This window comes from Martes martes (assembly GCF_963455335.1).
Source record: "Martes martes genome assembly, chromosome: 14".
NCBI classification, from domain to species: domain Eukaryota; kingdom Metazoa; phylum Chordata; class Mammalia; order Carnivora; family Mustelidae; genus Martes; species Martes martes.
In genome coordinates this window covers 89814667-89832693 of record NC_137902.1, presented here as the reverse complement: position 1 = coordinate 89832693, position 18027 = coordinate 89814667, and the positions used below count along the sequence as shown (strand labels likewise).

General features: G+C 49.4%; 1 protein-coding gene across 1 annotated transcript in view; it reads right to left on the bottom strand.

Annotated features, from left to right (window-relative positions):
- The window catches only part of LOC308355342 (contactin-associated protein-like 3), a gene marked incomplete at its 3' end in the record, with an annotated part of 127040 nt that overhangs the window by 39886 nt on the left and 69127 nt on the right, over nucleotides 1-18027 (bottom strand). The window contains exons 9-11 of the mRNA XM_080823518.1: nucleotides 16938-17044; nucleotides 12335-12454; nucleotides 330-530 (exon numbers count right to left, since the gene is read on the bottom strand). Coding sequence (XP_080679644.1) covers nucleotides 330-530; nucleotides 12335-12454; nucleotides 16938-17044 — 428 coding nt within the window. The remainder of the gene's footprint in view (nucleotides 1-329; nucleotides 531-12334; nucleotides 12455-16937; nucleotides 17045-18027) is intronic.

Sequence of the window (18027 nt, the reverse complement as noted above, 5' to 3'; positions counted from 1 at the left end):
CGCCTCCAGATAACTGAGCCCCGCGTGCTGTCCCCCATCTGTCTAAGACCAAACATTTCGGAGGCGTGGCCGCCCTTCATGGTGGCTGAGCCCTGAGCGTTCCGATGACCTCGTGAGGAGGCTTTCGTCGATCCGTTGCCCACTTGAGTCTGGGAAGAGACTTCCCAGCTCGCTCTCCGCTTTGAGCGAGGGGCCACACATACGGACCCCGCTCTTCGCTCCGAGGAAGCATCTCTGTAACGTCCCGATCGCGACATGGGCACCTGGGTCAGGCCCCTGCCACCGGCGGGCACGGCAGCCCGCGATGGCGAGGGACTCCCACGACTCACCGCGGCCAGCTGAAAGCCTCGACTTCTTGCAGTGCACGACCAGCTCCTGCCGGCAGTCGTCCGCGCCGTCCGTGATGGCTTGGAGCTGGTCCGGGCTGGCTGCGTACTTGAAAAACACGGGCTGGGGGCTTCCTCCATTCGAGCTTTTGACCTTGGCCAGCTGGGAGCCATTGTGCTGTACCGAGGTCCAGGTGGTGTCCTCTGGGCAGAAACAGGGTTGGGAGGGAGACAGCGACTGTGACTAGGTTGGAGCAGTTAAACATAATGTGAGAGTCGGAAGCCTCTTTTATCTGAATTAGGGTTTTATTGTTTGTAGCTATCAGGTCTCTTTGGCGTTGGAGTCAGCATAAGGGACACGGTTAAACTGTTAGGAACGGGGACCCTCTTTATTGGAATTCGTCTTACCCTGAATGCAGCCAACATCGTCAGGGGGCCAATTCTTAAAATTCTGTGTTATAATACTCAAAGTTATAAGTAAAACGTTTTGTCCCTTAATTTATGCCTTTCCATTACTGTAAGAAGAAGCTAAGTTTTCACTGTGTGTATATGTGCCCTTATGTTAATACACATATTACTCTCCACTGGACTCAGCATTTTTTCCTCTGGTAATCAAAGAAATGCATAAGAGACCCATGGGGGGAATGAGCAGCTCACATGATCATGCAAAACGATAGGAAGTCAGTATTTTTGACAAAAATGGACTGATCGTGTATCAGCATCTCACTCAGTGCCCAGCCCCAAACGAGCGCCCGCTGGAGTCGCTGATAGACCCATTCCTGCCAGGAGCACGACTCACTCATGGCTGCTGGCGAATCCTGACCTGTTTCTGCTCCAGTGATCACCCATAGTTTTAAGAGATTTTGAAACAATGGATGAGCCCTCCACGGTGTTTCAAACTGAAGAGAAAGATCTCCCTTTCTTCTACCTTCCCCCCAAATCTAGTCCTCCCACAGTGTAAAAGGGCCATGGTTCAGGGGCCAAAAGGCTGGCTTCATGTTGTCCTAACCCAACTTCACTTATAACATCAGATCACATAAAACGTCCTCTGGAACACACATCTGGTACAGACATGATCGGTCGACATATTTCCAAATTATAGGGGCTGGAAACAGTCACGTGAGGTTTGTTCTTATTACTTTTAATGGCTAAGACCTAAACAAGATTAAAAAATCAAATCGATTTTTTAAGGTTAATCAAGGTTAAAAAATCAAATTCATTTAAGGGGCTCTGAGTGTTCCTATAGCAACTTGAATCCCACAGGTTTTTCTCCCCCCCTTTAATCATGTTTTCACCAGACATTTTATATTTCAACATTTTCCTGGAAAATTTCTTAAATGGACCTGGTGTTATTTTTTGCAATTACCTACTCACATTCATGGTCAGGGTTTCTTCCACCAGACGAAGGGGGTGAGAGTACCGAAGGAGAAGCCAGGGGCTGGGCTCGGGGATTCATGGGTTCTAATGCCGGAGGGTCATTTATGTCCATGGTTTATGGCACAAAGAGAAACGCTGTGCCTGAGGGGCTCCCGCAGGCTGGTGGCCGTGTGATGGACTCATGGTCGTGCATGTTACAGTGTAATCAGAGAACTCTTTCTTGAGTGGAGAGAAGAAAAAGTGTGAACATAATCTCAAAGCTTCCTTTTGAAAAAAAGAGAAATGTCAATGCTTGTCCTTTCTAGAAATATCACTTGTAAGGCCCCAGCAAGGGCTTGTTATGTTTCCTCAATGTGGCACAACGTGGGATTTTCATAGGTTTCTGACTGTAGTGGGAAGGCACCCTGGAGAGGCAGCGTGACGGAAGCTCTCGAGGACAAGGAGACAGACCAGGGAACTGAAGGGACCAGCGTGATGGAAAGACACTTGGTTGTTACGCACCATATACTGAGCACAAACGAGATTGGAGGAAATTAACTGTCATGGGGAAAATTTCAAGCAGGACTTTTGAACTGTTGAATGAGGCCCCATCACATCACGTTCTCCAGCTCAGTGGAGCCTCTCGTCTGCCCACGAGCAGGGAGGCTAACCGGGGCTCCTGGCCCACCATTCGCTTGGGCAAACCATCCTACATTAATGTGATGCTTTGGTTTGATAAGCAGGATATAAAAAAATAACCCTGACTCACCATATCCTATGATACCCCTAGTTTCTCTTTTTATTTTGCCAAATTATATCCACTTGGCAACCTGCAACACTTGGTACACTGTGGATTGTATCTCTGAACTATACAAGGCATCTTTTAAGGGGAAGCAGATGGTTGAATGGGAAAAAGGAAACGGATGTGTATTTTCCACGGTCGGGGAAATGTGGCCCCGCGGTGGGTCTGCTATGCTCATTTTCATCTCCCCAAGGGAAAAGAAGAAAAAAGACTTGATCACAAAAACCCCGATGCCTGCCTAGGGGGTCGGTCTGTCCCTCACGAGATGGACATTGATCTCCAGGAACGGGAAGGCAAGAATCCCCTTTCTGACAGATGCCTGAAATGAAGTCCAAGCTGGGTCCAACACCACGTCTTCGGAAGGGAAGCCAGCTGCCCGCATCTCTCTTGATGGGAAGTGGGTGCTCGAGCTCAAAGACGAGGAGGCAGGCGACCCGCGAGGCGACGGGACCCGTTGCCCTCCACGTGCAGGAGGAGAACCCGTGGAGGACGGGCACTCACAGTGACGCAGGACGGCAGAGGGACGGGGAGACCATCAGGCGTCCCTGGAGTCACAAGATGACGTGAACCCTGTGTTCTGGGTGGGACAGCCCCAACCCTTCTCAGGACTCGGCAGCACCACGACCCGGAGGGAAACACCACAGCGGGCGGCTCCCGTCACGATCCGGAGGGAAACGCCACGGCGGGCGGCTCCCATCTGCCTCACGGCCCAATCCTCCCGCTGCACAGAACAGGGAAGGGAGCCCGGGAGCACCCACTCACCCAACTCCAGGAGACGGGGCCACGGCACCACGCAGTGTGGCCACCAGGCTTTCTGAGGTGCTCAAGTTCTCAAAGAGCGCTGAGGCCCGTGACCTTTCCAGAGTGCCTCATGCCCCTGGGTCTTATCCCGGATTGCAAAGGAAAACACTCCCGGGAAAATAGAACCAGATCACGGGCTCTGATGGGCACCTATGCGCACGCAGGGCTGGGAGGGCCCAGCAGCTGCTGTGAACGTCCAGTGGGGGCCAGAGGAAGACAATCGGCGGCTCTGATCCACCCCTGCCCTAGACCCAGGAGGCACTGGCTTTGCCGTGTTGTCCATGTGCCAGAGCCCAGGAGGATTGGACGCTTGTATTTCACCGAGGAGAGGGACGGCTCCTTGCAGCAGGCAGCCCCTGGGTCCTGGGAGAGGCCCAGAGGCCGCCCCGTCTCAGCCCCACCCCTTTGGGTCCCTCCGGATCAATAGTTGCATTAGGGCCCCTACAAGGGCAGCCGTTCTTGTCACAGTTTGGAGGCCTTGAGCTTTGCATGATTCACTTTAATATTTTCCACACAAGACAATGCTCTGAGACACAACTAGACACCCCAAGAAGTGTAGCTACCTCACGGCCTTCTTCTCCTGGGGTTTCAGAGGGTCATCTTGTCACTTAACAGGTCACACTAAGTGTAGCCTTATGTGTCTGCTCAGTCATTCATGTGGACACCTGCTGTTTAACGTGGAGGGACACAGGGCCCCGGCCCTGGAACCTCCCACGTGTCAGTACCGTGGAATGTCATTAGGGTCTCCCCCTGCGTTTCAGCCCATCGCACAGCAAGAGAGCAGAGCAGTTTCCTCGGAGAGAACCTTGTGTGGACACTTACAAAATTAGACACGGACGGAGCACTGTGTCACGGTCAGTGGGAGAACACGGGCCCTAACTGGTGCTCTTGGACTCATCAAAAAATTCTCTAAGCCTTCGATGCCACATTTGGTAAATGGGGAGACCGAACCAGGTGACGTCAAAAGACGAAAACCATGGTTCTGGCCATCTTCAAAGGCCGTTAACCAGGCACGATGCTGGCCGAGCCACCATCTGAGGGCTGGGCTCTCACTGCTTGTCGAGACCATCTTCCCGTCCATCCACAGGCAGGGCCGTGCTGATGAGAGCGGGAGGACGAACTTTCCCAAAACACGCATCTTTCCACTCCCTTGGGAGCAGGGACAGGACCTGGTCCGGAAGTCGTGTGTCCCCACGCATGCTGGGCGCGCCTGCTTTGGGAACTCCCTTTAGAAGCTGCAGGAGATCAGCCAGAATGACGTCCCCTCCGTGGGCGCAGGAAGGGTTCCTTCCGGGCAAAAGCCCATAGAAAAGAGATGCAGGGTCGTGGTGTGTGACCATCATCAAAGAGCAGATTTTCTCTCTCTTTTTTTTTCCTTACAAATTCTAACATTTCAACATTATAGAATGTTCTGGAAGAGATGCTATTTTCGAGCAAAACTTGCCACAGGTGACATGATGATGCCATGCTTACTGTCTGTCTCAGTTTTCAAGGGCAAAGCAGAGAACAACGGAATCACAACTCTTCCCAAGCAGAGAAAAATATATTCCGCGGCGGCTGTGCATGTGTTCATGAAGGAGACTCTCCAACCCACACGCAGAGACTTTTTATTGTGTTTTATTTTATTTTATTTTTTACAAATTCCCAGCAAGTGTCCCTATCCACAGGCACCAGAGATACCCCAGAGATACGCAGGCCCCGGTCCAGACCACCTGAATAACACGTATACCGCAAGACAGCGAGTCAGAAGAACGTTTCGGTTTCCACTGCATGTACAGCTCACCTCTCCGCCCTCCTGGAGTCAGTATGAAGTGTGCGATGACATGATGTCTAACAAACGTACATACCTCGATCAAGAATGCCTCTTGCTGAACGAATGCCAGCCATTGTCGGTGCTCTCCGCGAGCTGTGGAGAGCCTTGCCTTGCTGTTGGCACTGCTGACTGATCAGGGTGGCAGTGCCGAAGGTCAGGGCAGCCGTGGCCACTTCTGAAAACAAGACAGTGGTGACGTCTGCAGCACGACTGACTCCTCCTCTCCTGAGTGACGTCTCTATAGCGTGGGATGCCATTGGGTCGTGTTTATCTGCAGTAGAATTTCTTCCAAACTGTCAACTAATGCAATTAGTTGATGCAATATTCTAAACACTTTGCAATATTCTAAACACTTTGTTCTTTCAACCACCTTCACCGGGAATAGATCCCACCTCCAGAAACCACTTTCTCTGCTCATTCGTCAGCAGCAACTCTTCATCCGTCCAAGCTGTATCCTGCAGCGGGTGCGTCCCGTCCTCAGGCTCCACTTCTGATTCTGGCTCTCTCGCTGTCTGCACCACTCCCGCAGTGACCTCTCCCTCTGAAATCCTGAACCCCTCAAAGTCATCCATGAAGACTGGAATCTACTTCTTCCAAATTCCTAGTTATGGTGACCTGTTGATCGCTCCCCATGAATCATGAATGTTCTCCATGGCATCTAGGATGGTGAATCCTTCCTAGAAGGTTTTCAATTGACCTTGCCCAGGTCCATCCGAGGAGTCACTATCCAGGGCAGCTACAGCCTTAGGAAATGTTATTTCTTAATGACGATGACCTGCCAGTTGAAATGACTCCTTGATCCATGGGCTGCAGAACGGATGCTGTGTTAGCAGACATGAAAACAACATAAATCTCACTGTCCGACTCCATCAGAACTCTGGGGTGATCGGGTGCACAGTCGGTAAGTGATGATAACGTGAAAGGCATCTTTTTCCTTTTTTCCTTAGCGGGTCTCAACAATGGGCTTAGAACACGCAGTACACCACGCTGTGAACAGACGTCCTGTCGTCTAGGTTCCACTGTTCCGTTCACAGAGCACAGGCAGAGGAGACTTGCTGTGATTCCGAAGGGCCCTAGGACTGGAGGAATGATAAATCACACATTAAAAGTCACCCGTCGCGCTGGCCCCGACCAGACGATGAGCCTGTCCGGGGAAGCTCTGAAGGCCGCACTGACTTCTCCTGTCTGGCCAGGAGAGTCCTCGATGGCACCTTCTTCCCGTGGGAGGCTCTCGTGTCCACCCTGAAAATCTGCTGGTCAGGGCAGCCGCCTTCGGGAACAATCTCCATCTTCCGGATCTTCCGGATCTTCCGGATCTTCCGGATCTCCTGGTCACTCGCTGCAGCTCCTACGGCAGCGCGTGCCGCTTCACCTTGCAATTTCGAGCCACGGACACGGCCTCCTTCCTGAAACCTCAAGCACGGATCTCTGCTCGTTTCAGGCTTCGCTCCTGCCGCGTCCTCCCCTCTCTCTGCCTGCACAGAACCGGAGAGAGTCGGGGCCTCCCGCTTTGGCTGAGGAGAAGGTCGTGGCTGGCTGGGCCTCTTATCCACTAAAACGTTCTCTGTATCAGCGATAAAGCGGTGTCACTTTCCTCTCATTCGTGTGTTCACCGAGGCAGCACTTTTAATTTCCTTCAGGAGCTTTTCCTTTGGTTCACCACTCGGCTAACCGGCATCAGGGGCCTCCGCTTTCAACACGCCTTCCTCACTGAGCTTTCGTCGTGTCCAGCCTTTGTTGACAGTGGGAGGCAAGCAGCTTCTCCCTCCAGCTGAACACGTAGAGACTACGGTAGGGCTGTGAGGTGGCTTAAATTCAGTACTGCTGTGTCTTGGGAGTAGGGAGCCCAAGGACAGAGAGGGGCCTACGTGAGGAAATGGCCAGTCGGTAGAGCCATTTACCAATGAAGTTCACGGTCTTGGATGCACATAGTTCATGGCGCCTGAAAACAACCCCAACAGTAAAGATCACTGGTCACAGATCATCATAACAAATATGATGGCAACAAAAAAGCTAGAAATACTGTGAGATACTGTGAGCATCACCAAAATGTGCCACAGAGATGCCAAGTGAGCAGGTACTGTTGGAAAATGGGGCTGGTAGACTTGTTTCACGCCGGGCTGCCACAAACCTACAATTTGTTTCAAAAAAGAAAAAAAAAAGCAAATCCCTTTGATCTGAATCCAAGCTCAGTAAAGCAAAATGCAATAAAATGAGGTATGCCTATATTTAAAATAGCAAATGCAACCTATAATAGTCATAGTATGTTCAGTGAGCTGAATTCCATCTGTCCCCCTCCCTCGTCTGAAGGTCAACGAGAGACGTTCGTTCCTCTTCTTACTCAAACGCGGTGTGGCCCCTGGAAGCCCGCGGCACAGCCGTCAGGGGTGAGGACCGGCGACCAAACGCCTGAATCGGACATCTGACCGGAGAGGGAGGTGTTGACTGGGCTGAGACAGAAGCTGTTGCAGGAAGACAGAGGCAAGAGAAACCGAAAATCCATACAAATCCACGGACATAAAAAGCACAGCAGGTGCCCTGACAGGTGCCCGTTCCGCAGAGAATTTCCTTTTGAAATTGATGGGAGAGTGTGTAAAGCAGCTGACTGGCCGCCCTCCGTCCTGCCACGACGCCGGCTGGAGGCCACTCGCAATTCCTGTCATGGGAAGGAGGAGGCTGTTTAAGAAACACGGTGGCTCGGTCAGCACAAGCATGGCAGAGTCCATGGTACGTGCTGGGTCACGGACACGCTGAGTCGATGAATCAGGATCTGAGCGGGGCAGCGGGCAGGTGTGGAGCCGTGCGCTCGACGTGTTCCCCGAGCCCATGCCGACTCTTATGAATCTGATGCGGAGTCATAGCTCCGCCTTCATGCCATCTCCTCCCTGAGACAAGTGTTCCCACGGTGCCGTGTCTGGGGACCAGTGTTTGGAGCACGACTAGGAACACATCAGAGGACCACTGCGGGGGGTTCCCGGGGGCACAGACGGCCCCACTGTCCCCGCGGGCAGAGCCATCGAGCTCACATTTCTCATCCCGCCATCAATGAAGTTAGATTCTGTCTCTTCTGCATAGGAAGAGGATCAATCTGTTAACAAATTGCATAAACAGTCCCTTCAAAATAGTTTTTTTGATTGTTTGTTTTGGTTGCTTTTATACTAAAGATACTAAAATTTATACGGAGTATATTCAGAGTATATTCTGGCATGAGTTTGGAAGGCTGTTACCAAGTATATACTTGTAGCCATTGCTTTAGAATTTTGTGTTTTGCATGTTTCTCCAAGTGTGAGTATTTGTTTATAATAATTAAAGAATACTTAATTGTCCACGGGCCTGGTAGCTTCATGGAGAAGGTGGCCTTGCAGCGGAAATATTTCCCTCCCGGGAGAAGAAGGCCAGGATCTTAGTTCTTCCACCGTCACAACGAGGTCTGTTGGGGGACCGCATGGGACTGTAACTCTGGTTCCTTCCTGGATCACCTTGGATTGTTTTAAACTTTTTATTAAAAACTTCGCAGTGTAGCTTCTAGAAATATTTGTCATCTTTGAGTTGGCCTCTGCATTTCTCTGTCTTTAGCACAGCGCTTTCCTTATGGCTTTGAGTTTCATAAAAGCTCTTGGCACTTAACATTATTTGGAAATCCTCTCTGCAGTATTTCTAACAAAGCAGGATGTGTGCATGCGTGCGTGTGCACGTTTGCGTGTTCCATGCTCCAGCTCAACCCTAACTCATGGAACTTTATGCCATTTATTCATCACATAGAATAAGAATATACCAACCTTAGGGGTTTTCTTTTATGAAAGGCAGCTAGAAACTTTTCTAAAAACTTAATTATCCAAAAGGTCTTGTGATACAATGATCTGTACTTCGCTTGGTCATTTGCAAAGCAATATGAAGGCGTACATGGTTGTTAAGTGTTATCTGATAATAAAAACATACAGCAATATGAATCATTAAATCATGACCCCTAACATTCACGAATTCCTACACACACAGACACACACATGCACGCTTTAAAGCTCTAAGACTTTCCAAGATTAAGTTAGAGAGTTTGGAAGATGTTTAACTTGCAGAATCCACGCCTTCAGTATTATCTGAACGCCCGTGAGCCACTCTGCTGCCCTGGCGGATGCTCATTAAATTCCACCACAGCCAAGTTTACAAATGGAGCAACGGAGCCGTGGCCTGGACCGAGAAATGAACAGTGGCACTGAATTTTACAGCTGCATCGGCTCTATTTCTCCCTTCTGTGATGCCCTTTGCCCTCTTTCCATTTTAATTTTGGTGGACACAGGGCAGGCTGTGCCAACGAAACCAAAGATCCAAGCCCCCTGGCCATGGCTTCTGAATCTGTATGTACCTCAGAATTTCTCAGGGAGCTTCATAAAAACACAGCTTTTCCTGGGATGCTGCCACAGAACCCGATCCCGCTGAGAGCAGAGCTGCCCTTCTGTGGACAGTGGACAAGGGTGTGGGGACCCAGAGACGGCCCATGTTGCTGTGGGATGCTGGACAGCGTCCACCAGCCACCCCAAAGCAAAGGGGATCCTGCTGGTCTGTTCAATTAATGTGTAAAGTCACTCTCCAAAATGTGTTTTTAGAAGTTCATAGTGCCGAGGAGATTCTAACTACCCAGCGCGCTTTCAGATGACACATTGCACTTGTTTTTATGACCAACAGGTCCCCACTAACTAGTCGCACAGCTGGAAACGCAACCTCATGTAGTCACTGCGGGAATCCTGCTCTCTTCTGCAGACCTGCCTCTTCCCTGCTGCTAATACCTGCACCGTCCTTCCAGGGCTCGGATGCAAACATGGAAGACGTTCCAGATGCCTGTCTTCCTCCAGCCACATTCGGTCCACGGATTCGGCCCGACTCCCTCCCCTCCTCCACTCCCACCTGCTCCGCCCCATCCCCACTAACGGGTCTCCTTGCTCCTGCCGGGCACAGCCTGGTGGTCAAAAGCCTCAACTACTCTGCCAGTGGGAGTCCTGGACCTGTCACTTCCCAGCGGCGTGACTCGAGGGTCCCCCTCGCGTCCCTCCCCCCGCGTCTGTCCAACAGATTAGGATCCCGGGAGCACTCCCTCTGCTTGGAGGCTTGCTCGGGTTTTCTGGAAGCAAACCTAACTTTCAAACTGAATGCTTCCCTGGATGGCTCTATTTAAAATTGTGACCCCCCTCCCCCCATCCACGGTCTGTGCGCCCGCCCCCACCTTAGTCAGCCTCACAGCACCTGCCCCCGCACACCAGCCACCTGCTCCAGCAGCAGCTCTCAGGGCTCTGGTTCTGCGCACAGACCTGCGCACCGCACACGGGGGCTGAGAGTGTTCTACTCTGCTCCCTGCCGCGGTTACCGCCGTGCAGAGCAGGTACTGAGGACACAGGTGCTCCGTGTTGGGAGGCACTGTTTTCTCAAATCTTCAGTGTGGGGCATTACTTGGACGTTTCTCTGAGTCACGCCTGGGAGGAAAGTGACTCGCATCCTCAGGAGACAGTCGGTGAGGCCTTCTTCTCATATAAATTGATCAAGAGATTTTACCTTTTAGAAGATCCTTCTTGCCTCGAGGATAAAAAACAAACAAAACCCTGGCTTATATGCCATCTCATAGTTTCTTGTGTTACCCGGAATCAAAACCTGAGCTCTGTTCTTGCTTTCTCTTCGCACTTTGACCATAACTACTCTTCCCTCTGCTAGTGGGCTCGCTCTGAAAAGGCAGCAGCAATGACAGACCATCAAAACACGTCAGCGATGTTAGGAAATTCGTATTAAAACAAGCGTCTATGAGCCAGCGGCACATTCCGAAGGCACTTTATAAATATGCACGACGAAAGCTTCCTGGGGAAGCCTGGACCACGCGTCCACCTGCGTGATTAAACTATTTTTCTTTTATTGTAACCGTACACTGCAGACAATCAGGCAGTTAGCTGCCTGTCACGCCTTTTGGCAGCAAATGTCTTTTTTTTTTTTTTTTTAATAAATATGACCTCAGTCTTATCAACCCTGCCAGCAGTTAATTATCAAGAAAACAGCTTCAGTCATTGAAAACTTACTCATCTTTGCAATGTGCCAGCTGGGATCATTTTCACTTTTCTCTGGATCTCAAAATTTTTCAGTGTAGAAGGAACTTTGCTTATAGGACAAAATATATGAAAATCTTTAATGGGTCCTAGACTTCTGTGATAATTAGGCATGTGATTGATAAAAGTAGAATGTATTACTGGGATGCCAGCATCTTTATTTAGCTTTCTCTGTTCTTGGCATTCACTTGAGCCATGAAAACAAAGCAGAAATTGAGTAAGTTGAAGGCCTGTTACAACCACTCGAGCCCAGGATATCTAGAAAGATCCTTACATACTTAACACTGCACATACCTTCCAGTAAAGTAAGTCAATATATTTGCCTCTTATCCCATTGCAGTGTTTTGGTCAGTTTCTATGATAAGATACTTGCCCCAAAGCCCCCAACAGTCATACATCCATCCAATGCAAAGTTGGGGGTAGTTTGGGGGCTGGAAGATATAACTGATCCAATTCAGATCAACACTAGATTCACCATCACCAAAGTGCTCAGATTTTGTGTATGGAGTGAGAGTAGGTGTAGAAACCACAGCAGAACTTCCAGCTTGTCACGAACCGCCATTGTCAATTCCCCCATAAATGACTCCTTCCATCTAGAAATTGCAACCCTATCGGGGTGACATATAGCCAGAGCAAAGAAAGCAAATTATAACCCGATTAGGGTTACCTGAGAACCATTTACAGCTGACTCTTTTCTGACCAGTGTCTCAGACTTTGCAAGGTCACACTCTAAGGTTGCCGAAGTCCCCACCAGGTCCACGTCGCTAGAGTAGCACGGGAAGTTTGTAAAGGAGGGTTGTTTCTGCTAGTGAAATGTGACATGAGCACAGAAGAGAAGATGTGGCCACCGACACACACACACACACACACACACACACACACACACACAGGTTAAAGGAGGCATCCGAAGTTGCATCAGTACACAGGTAGCTGTCATTCACCACGGTACATGCACTGATCCTTTGCAGGACTTGCCTACGACACACCTGTATCCATCCACCATGTATAACTGGGTTTCTAGGGAAAATGAAATACTGCTTATACATAGTTACACAGGAACACACACGTTCCTCGACAGAGCTAAACCTTGTGGTTTTGCACACAGCAACCAATCACACGAGCTTAACGGGCACAATAAAGCGTATCATTAGCGTACCTGTCATATTGCAGTACACGAGAGCAGGTCCCAGCGGGCCACTTCCGTCTGAATCGATATAGTAGAACCCTGAGGAGTCCCCTCTGTGCCTGTGGGCGTCACAGGACTGCTCGAACAGAGCTGCAAAGGACAGGGGTCTCAGACAGGGCTGCAGTGGGTTGGATCCCTCCCTGTCCTTAGTGATGGGATGCTTTCCACAGTGATACTCGTTCTGCCTTGCTCTGTGGGATGGTTTCTCCAGGGGAGTGTTCCCCTGTGTCAGTCAGGCAGCATGAAGACCCTGAAGCTTTGAGCAAAAGATTTTAAGAGGTTTTCACCGTTTGTATCTGAACCCTGCCTGCTCTAGCAACAAGATTCATTCCAAAACCATGGTAACTGGCCTCACACTATCTCCTTCTATTCTGCCCCATGATGTTTAAGCCTCAGAAGTGCACTGGCTTCGTCTCCCTAAGTGATCTGTTATTATCTAATAACCACATGGATGTATTAAATTACTCCGTAATTATATCCTCTGTTTACTTAAAACGATCTACTTGTACAATGCATTACTTTCCAAAGGAGTTTTATAAATCAGCAAGTCTCCTTCATTCCATTTATAATATGTGTTTTAAAAGGAAATTTCCTGAAATGCTTCACAAATGATTATTCAAGCAAATTGAAAGTCAAAATTATACACACACACACACACACACACGAAATATCTCTCAATAATTTCAACATATCCCAATTCTTAGTTAAATTTTTTGTAGGTGCAATAAATATTTTGCTATCACAAGGCAAGTGGCTAACATCAGTAGATGATGGACTTAATCAATGTTCAGAATAAGTTTAAATGACCAATCAACTGAATAATAGCTCCCACATGTCTCACTCATTTCCTTGACAAGAAAGACCCTTTGAAAACCTGAGAAGTGGCTAATGGCAGCATGGACTGGGTCCCTCAGCCCCCCTAAGGATGAGACCTGGCATCCATGAACACAGACCCGCAAGTGGCCAAGCCAGAGCCACAGAGCGGAGTGATCCTAGCAGGGACAGAGGGGTCTGAGCGTGGGCGGAGAACAAACACAATTCTAAGCTCGCTGAATTATATACCTTTTAAAACTCTGCCTCTTTTGAAGAGTGAAGAGAATCCAGGAGAAGGGGGGCAGCCAGGAAGAGGGATTTTCTCCTTTCTCAGAGAAGAAGAAGATCAAAGTCATGTCTGCCTGCTCAAGGATTTTGCAAAATATGGCATTCTTTTATAAATTATGGCTGAGTGTCAGTGTGTCAAATTAGATTGGCCCCCATCTGTCACACACCTAGCACCGCCATCCACTCTCATGGCCACAGAGACAACACGGATTGCTTTCCCAGACATGCTGGCAGTTTGCCCACTCATGTTTGTGTTTCTGCAAATACATAAATATGCTCGTAACTGCCTAAGAGAGTGTCCAGAGGGACAGACGCAAAGAGCTAATGGTGGTTACGTTTGGGTTGAGGCTGGGCCTGCCTGGGGACCAGAGGCAGAGAAGGAAACACTAGGAAGACACCTGCTGTACGTGTGAATGCAGACACATTCGCTGGACCCTGACACCCAAATCTCATCGTCTCTGATCCCTTCCTGCGGCTCTGGAACTCTCCCACCTTCACTTCGGTAGACAGAGAATCACAGTAAAGTCAGTTCAGTCGTTCGACCAAATCAAATGATGGAGGCCATGAATGAAAGACCGTTTTTTATGACACTTGGGACTTTTTCACTCAGAGCTGTTTGGAGCGATGTTTGAATCAGAGTTACCGGTAACGCTTTAGCAACGGTGCCTTAGTCATTAAGTCTGTGCAGGACACCTTGCTCGATGTGATGGGCAGAGACTGTAAGCAGGAGGCCACCCCATTCCCAGCTGAACCTCTAGACCAGTCACCCAGCCTCAGACTGCCCAGATGCCCAGCCCCTTCCAGACAGTCGCCTCGGCAAGTTCTTACCTGGCACCATGATAGTAAACAGAGATGCAGGTAAATTGCTCTGGTTGAACTTATGGGATTTTGGGGGGGTGAGTGACCTCCCTTTGTCTGCAGAGCCTCCGGGCTCCTCTGCAGAACCCCTGGGCTGGGTGACCGGGTCTCCTCACCCCAGCCCTGATGCCTGCTTCCCCGGGGTTCAGTTCACTTCAGGTCGGATACGGGACCATCCATGCTTTGCTCGGTGACCGGGCCTCCTCACCCCAGCCCTGATGCCTGCTTCCCCGGGGTTCAGTTCACTTAAGGTTGGATACGGGACAATCCATGCTTTGCTCGGGGACCGGGCCTCCTCACCCCAGCCCTGATGCCTGCTTCCCCGGGGTTCAGTTCACTTCAGGTCGGATACGGGACAATCCATGCTTTGCTCGGGGACCGGGCCTCCTCACCCCAGCCCTGATGCCTGCTTCCCCGGGGTTCAGTTCACTTAAGGTTGGATACGGGACAATCCACGCTTTGCTCGGGGACCGGGCCTCCTCACCCCAGCCCTGACGCCTGCTTCCCCGGGGTTCAGTTCACTTCAGGTCAGATACGGGACAATCCATGCTTTGCTCGGGGACCGGGCCTCCTCACCCCAGCCCTGATGCCTGCTTCCCCGGGGTTCAGTTCACTTCAGGTCGGATACGGGACAATCCATGCTTTGCTCGGGGACCGGGCCTCCTCACCCCAGCCCTGACGCCTGCTTCCCCAGGGGTCAGTTCACTTCAGGTTGGATACGGGACAATCCATGCTTTGCTCGGTGAATTTTCATGTCATGCTGTCTCTCTAAAGGCCCAGAGAAGGAAGACATGCTACAAAAGAAGGGACTCAGAAATGGTGGCAGCCACTCTGGAAAACAGTACGGAGGTTCCTCAAAAAGTTGAAAATAGAGCTATCCTATGGCCTAGCAATTCCACTACTGGGTATTTGCCTGGAAGATACAAATGTCATGATCCAAAGGGGCACATGCACCCCAATGTTTATAGCAGCGATGCCCACCGTAGCCAAACCAGGGAAAGAGCCCAGACATCCACTGACAGACGGATGGACAAAGAAGACGTGGTGTGAAAATACAATGGAATGTTACTCAGCCATCAGAACGGATGACACCTTGCCATGTGCAACAACATGCATGGAACTAGAGGGTATTGTGCTCAGTGAAGTCAGTCAATCAGAGATAGACAACCGCCATGTGATCTCACTCAAAATTGGAATTTAAGAAACAACACAGAGGAGCATAAGGGAAGGGAGGGAAATATAAAATAAGATGGAATCAGAGAGGGAGACAAACCATAAAAGATCCTCATGAAAACAAACGAGGGTTGCTGGAGGGGAAGGGGTGGGGGGATGGGTCACTGGGTGATGGGCTTTAAGGAGGGCATGGGATGGAATGGGCACTGGGTGTTACAGAAGACGGATGAATCACTGGCCTCTGCCTCTGAAACTAATAATACACTACGTGTTAATGAATGGAATTGGAATAAAAATAAATAATTTTTTTTAAAAAGATGTCACTGATACACAAAAAAAGGAAAAAGTAGAATAAAAACATAGACAACAAATGCTAGTAATTAGAAAGCAGTGAGGATCTTGGGGCTCTGTCGTGAGCTTCTAGTAGTAATGAATTAGGGGTCAATAGAGTGTGCTTAGCTGTGAAATTGAGAAAATAATTCTTCAGGAAAGAGCCTGGTATTCAAGGTGGAAGAAATGGGATGGAGAGGTGGTCGAGAGCCCTCGCTGGCAGTGTTGTCACCATGGTCAAAGGAGCTGACCTCTGTCTTTCCTCAAGCACAGTGTGGAAAATAAAGCACTTACCTTCCAGGGCAACTCTAAAGGAGTTAAAAACATGCAGAACTAGACAGAATGAGAGTCCCACAGGCATGCGGTAAGTCCCCAGTGTGTAAACCACCACCGTCATCAAAAAGCATCAAGATTGCAAGGGACCTGAACGTTTGCCTGGCTTCTGGCTGACATCTAGAAACCCCCCATGGTATTTCCCATCCTGTGCTCCTCCGGAGACTCTCCCCGTGTGATTTTATAAGTACTGACCATCAGTGCTTTGTCCTCTTTGGCAGACAGGACTTGAGAACCAAAGTTGGGTCCAACCCAAGGAACAGAACAAGTAACACCACCATGCCATCTAGATTGCTTTTTGTATTGGGGGGGGGCTTGTTTTTTTCACTTTTTGTTATATTTTATCTTCCTATACTTATCTTCCTTTGCCTCCTATTTTATTTTATTTTTTCCTGTCCTATTTGATACTATGGATTTCCATAAGCTGTCATAACATCACTAGGAAATAAAACTGATTAAAAATAAATGAGACAAGGGCACCTGGGTGGTTCAGTTAGTTAAGTATCCGACTCCTGATTTCAACTCTGGTCATGATCTCAGGGTCATGAGATCGAGTCTCATGTCGGGCTCCATACAGGGCTGGGATTCTCTCTCTCCCTCTCCCCCGGCCCCTCCCCACCTCTAAAATAAATAAATAACCAAACCAGACACAAATTAGTCTCTAAAATACCTGCTGGTTTTGTTGTTTCCTACCACATGGTTGCACAGATACAGACACATATACACCAAATCACAGAAAAGGAACCGCACGGAAATTGGGACGAAGTGTGATGCTTACGGGAATGGCAGGTCGCGCCCGTGTAGCCAGTGCGTGCACAGTCACAGCGGAAGGTGTCCCAGGACTGGGAACATTGGCCCCCGTGTTCACAGTAGCTGGGCAAACACCTGCAAGAAAACAGATACACCGGCTGATCCCCACGTTCGGTCAGGAGAAAATGTGTGTCTTAGCGCTAACCTGCTACAGTGAAACATGGTACCGACAGGGCCTTCGGGAGAAAAACGAGACCATGGACAAAACCTGCTGGGTCTGGGGCACCTGGGTGGCTCAGTGGGTTAAGCCTCTGCCTTCAGCTCAGGTCATGATCCCAGAGTCCTGGGATTGAGCCCCACATCGGGCTCTCTGCTCGGCAGGGAGCCTGCTTCCCTTCCCCTCTCTCTCTGCCTGCCTCTCTGCCTCTTGTGATCTCTGTCTGTCAAATAAATAAATAAAATCTTAAAAAAAAAAAACCTGCTGGGTCTGTCAAGAAGGTTTCCTAATGCAGTACCCACCACAGATAAGAAACCCACTAGATGCTACCAATTGTTCTGTATAGGCAGCAGATCAATTTTTTACACATTGCATTCTATCAAAAAAAAATATGTTTGCTTTTTCACAAATAAGGCAAGATTGGTTTCATCCACGACCAAAGGCGGTCAGATGCACCTGTTCCCCTCCCGGCCTCCATGTCCTTGCAGTGGGACCTGCAGATCCTCCCACCGAGAGGCTTGGCCTTCTTCGACCTGGGTTGGGCATGGGACCTGCTCTGACAAATGGGGCATTAGCAAACTGAGACATCGGGGGCCAGAAGAGTGTTTGGGGGTGGAAGACCTGTACCTGGAAAACTATAATAAATTGATGAGAGGAACCAGAGATGACACAAACCGACAGAAAGACATGCTATGCTCATGGATTGGAAGAATTAGTATTGTTAAAACGTCCTACTGCCCAAAGCAATCTACCTATTGAACGCAGTCCCTATCAAAAGGCCAATAGTGCTTTCCACAAACTAGAACCAAAAAAATCCTAAAATTTATATGGAACCACAAAAGACCGTGAATAGTCAAAACAAGCTTGAGAAAGAAGAACAAAGCTAGAAGTATAATTCTAG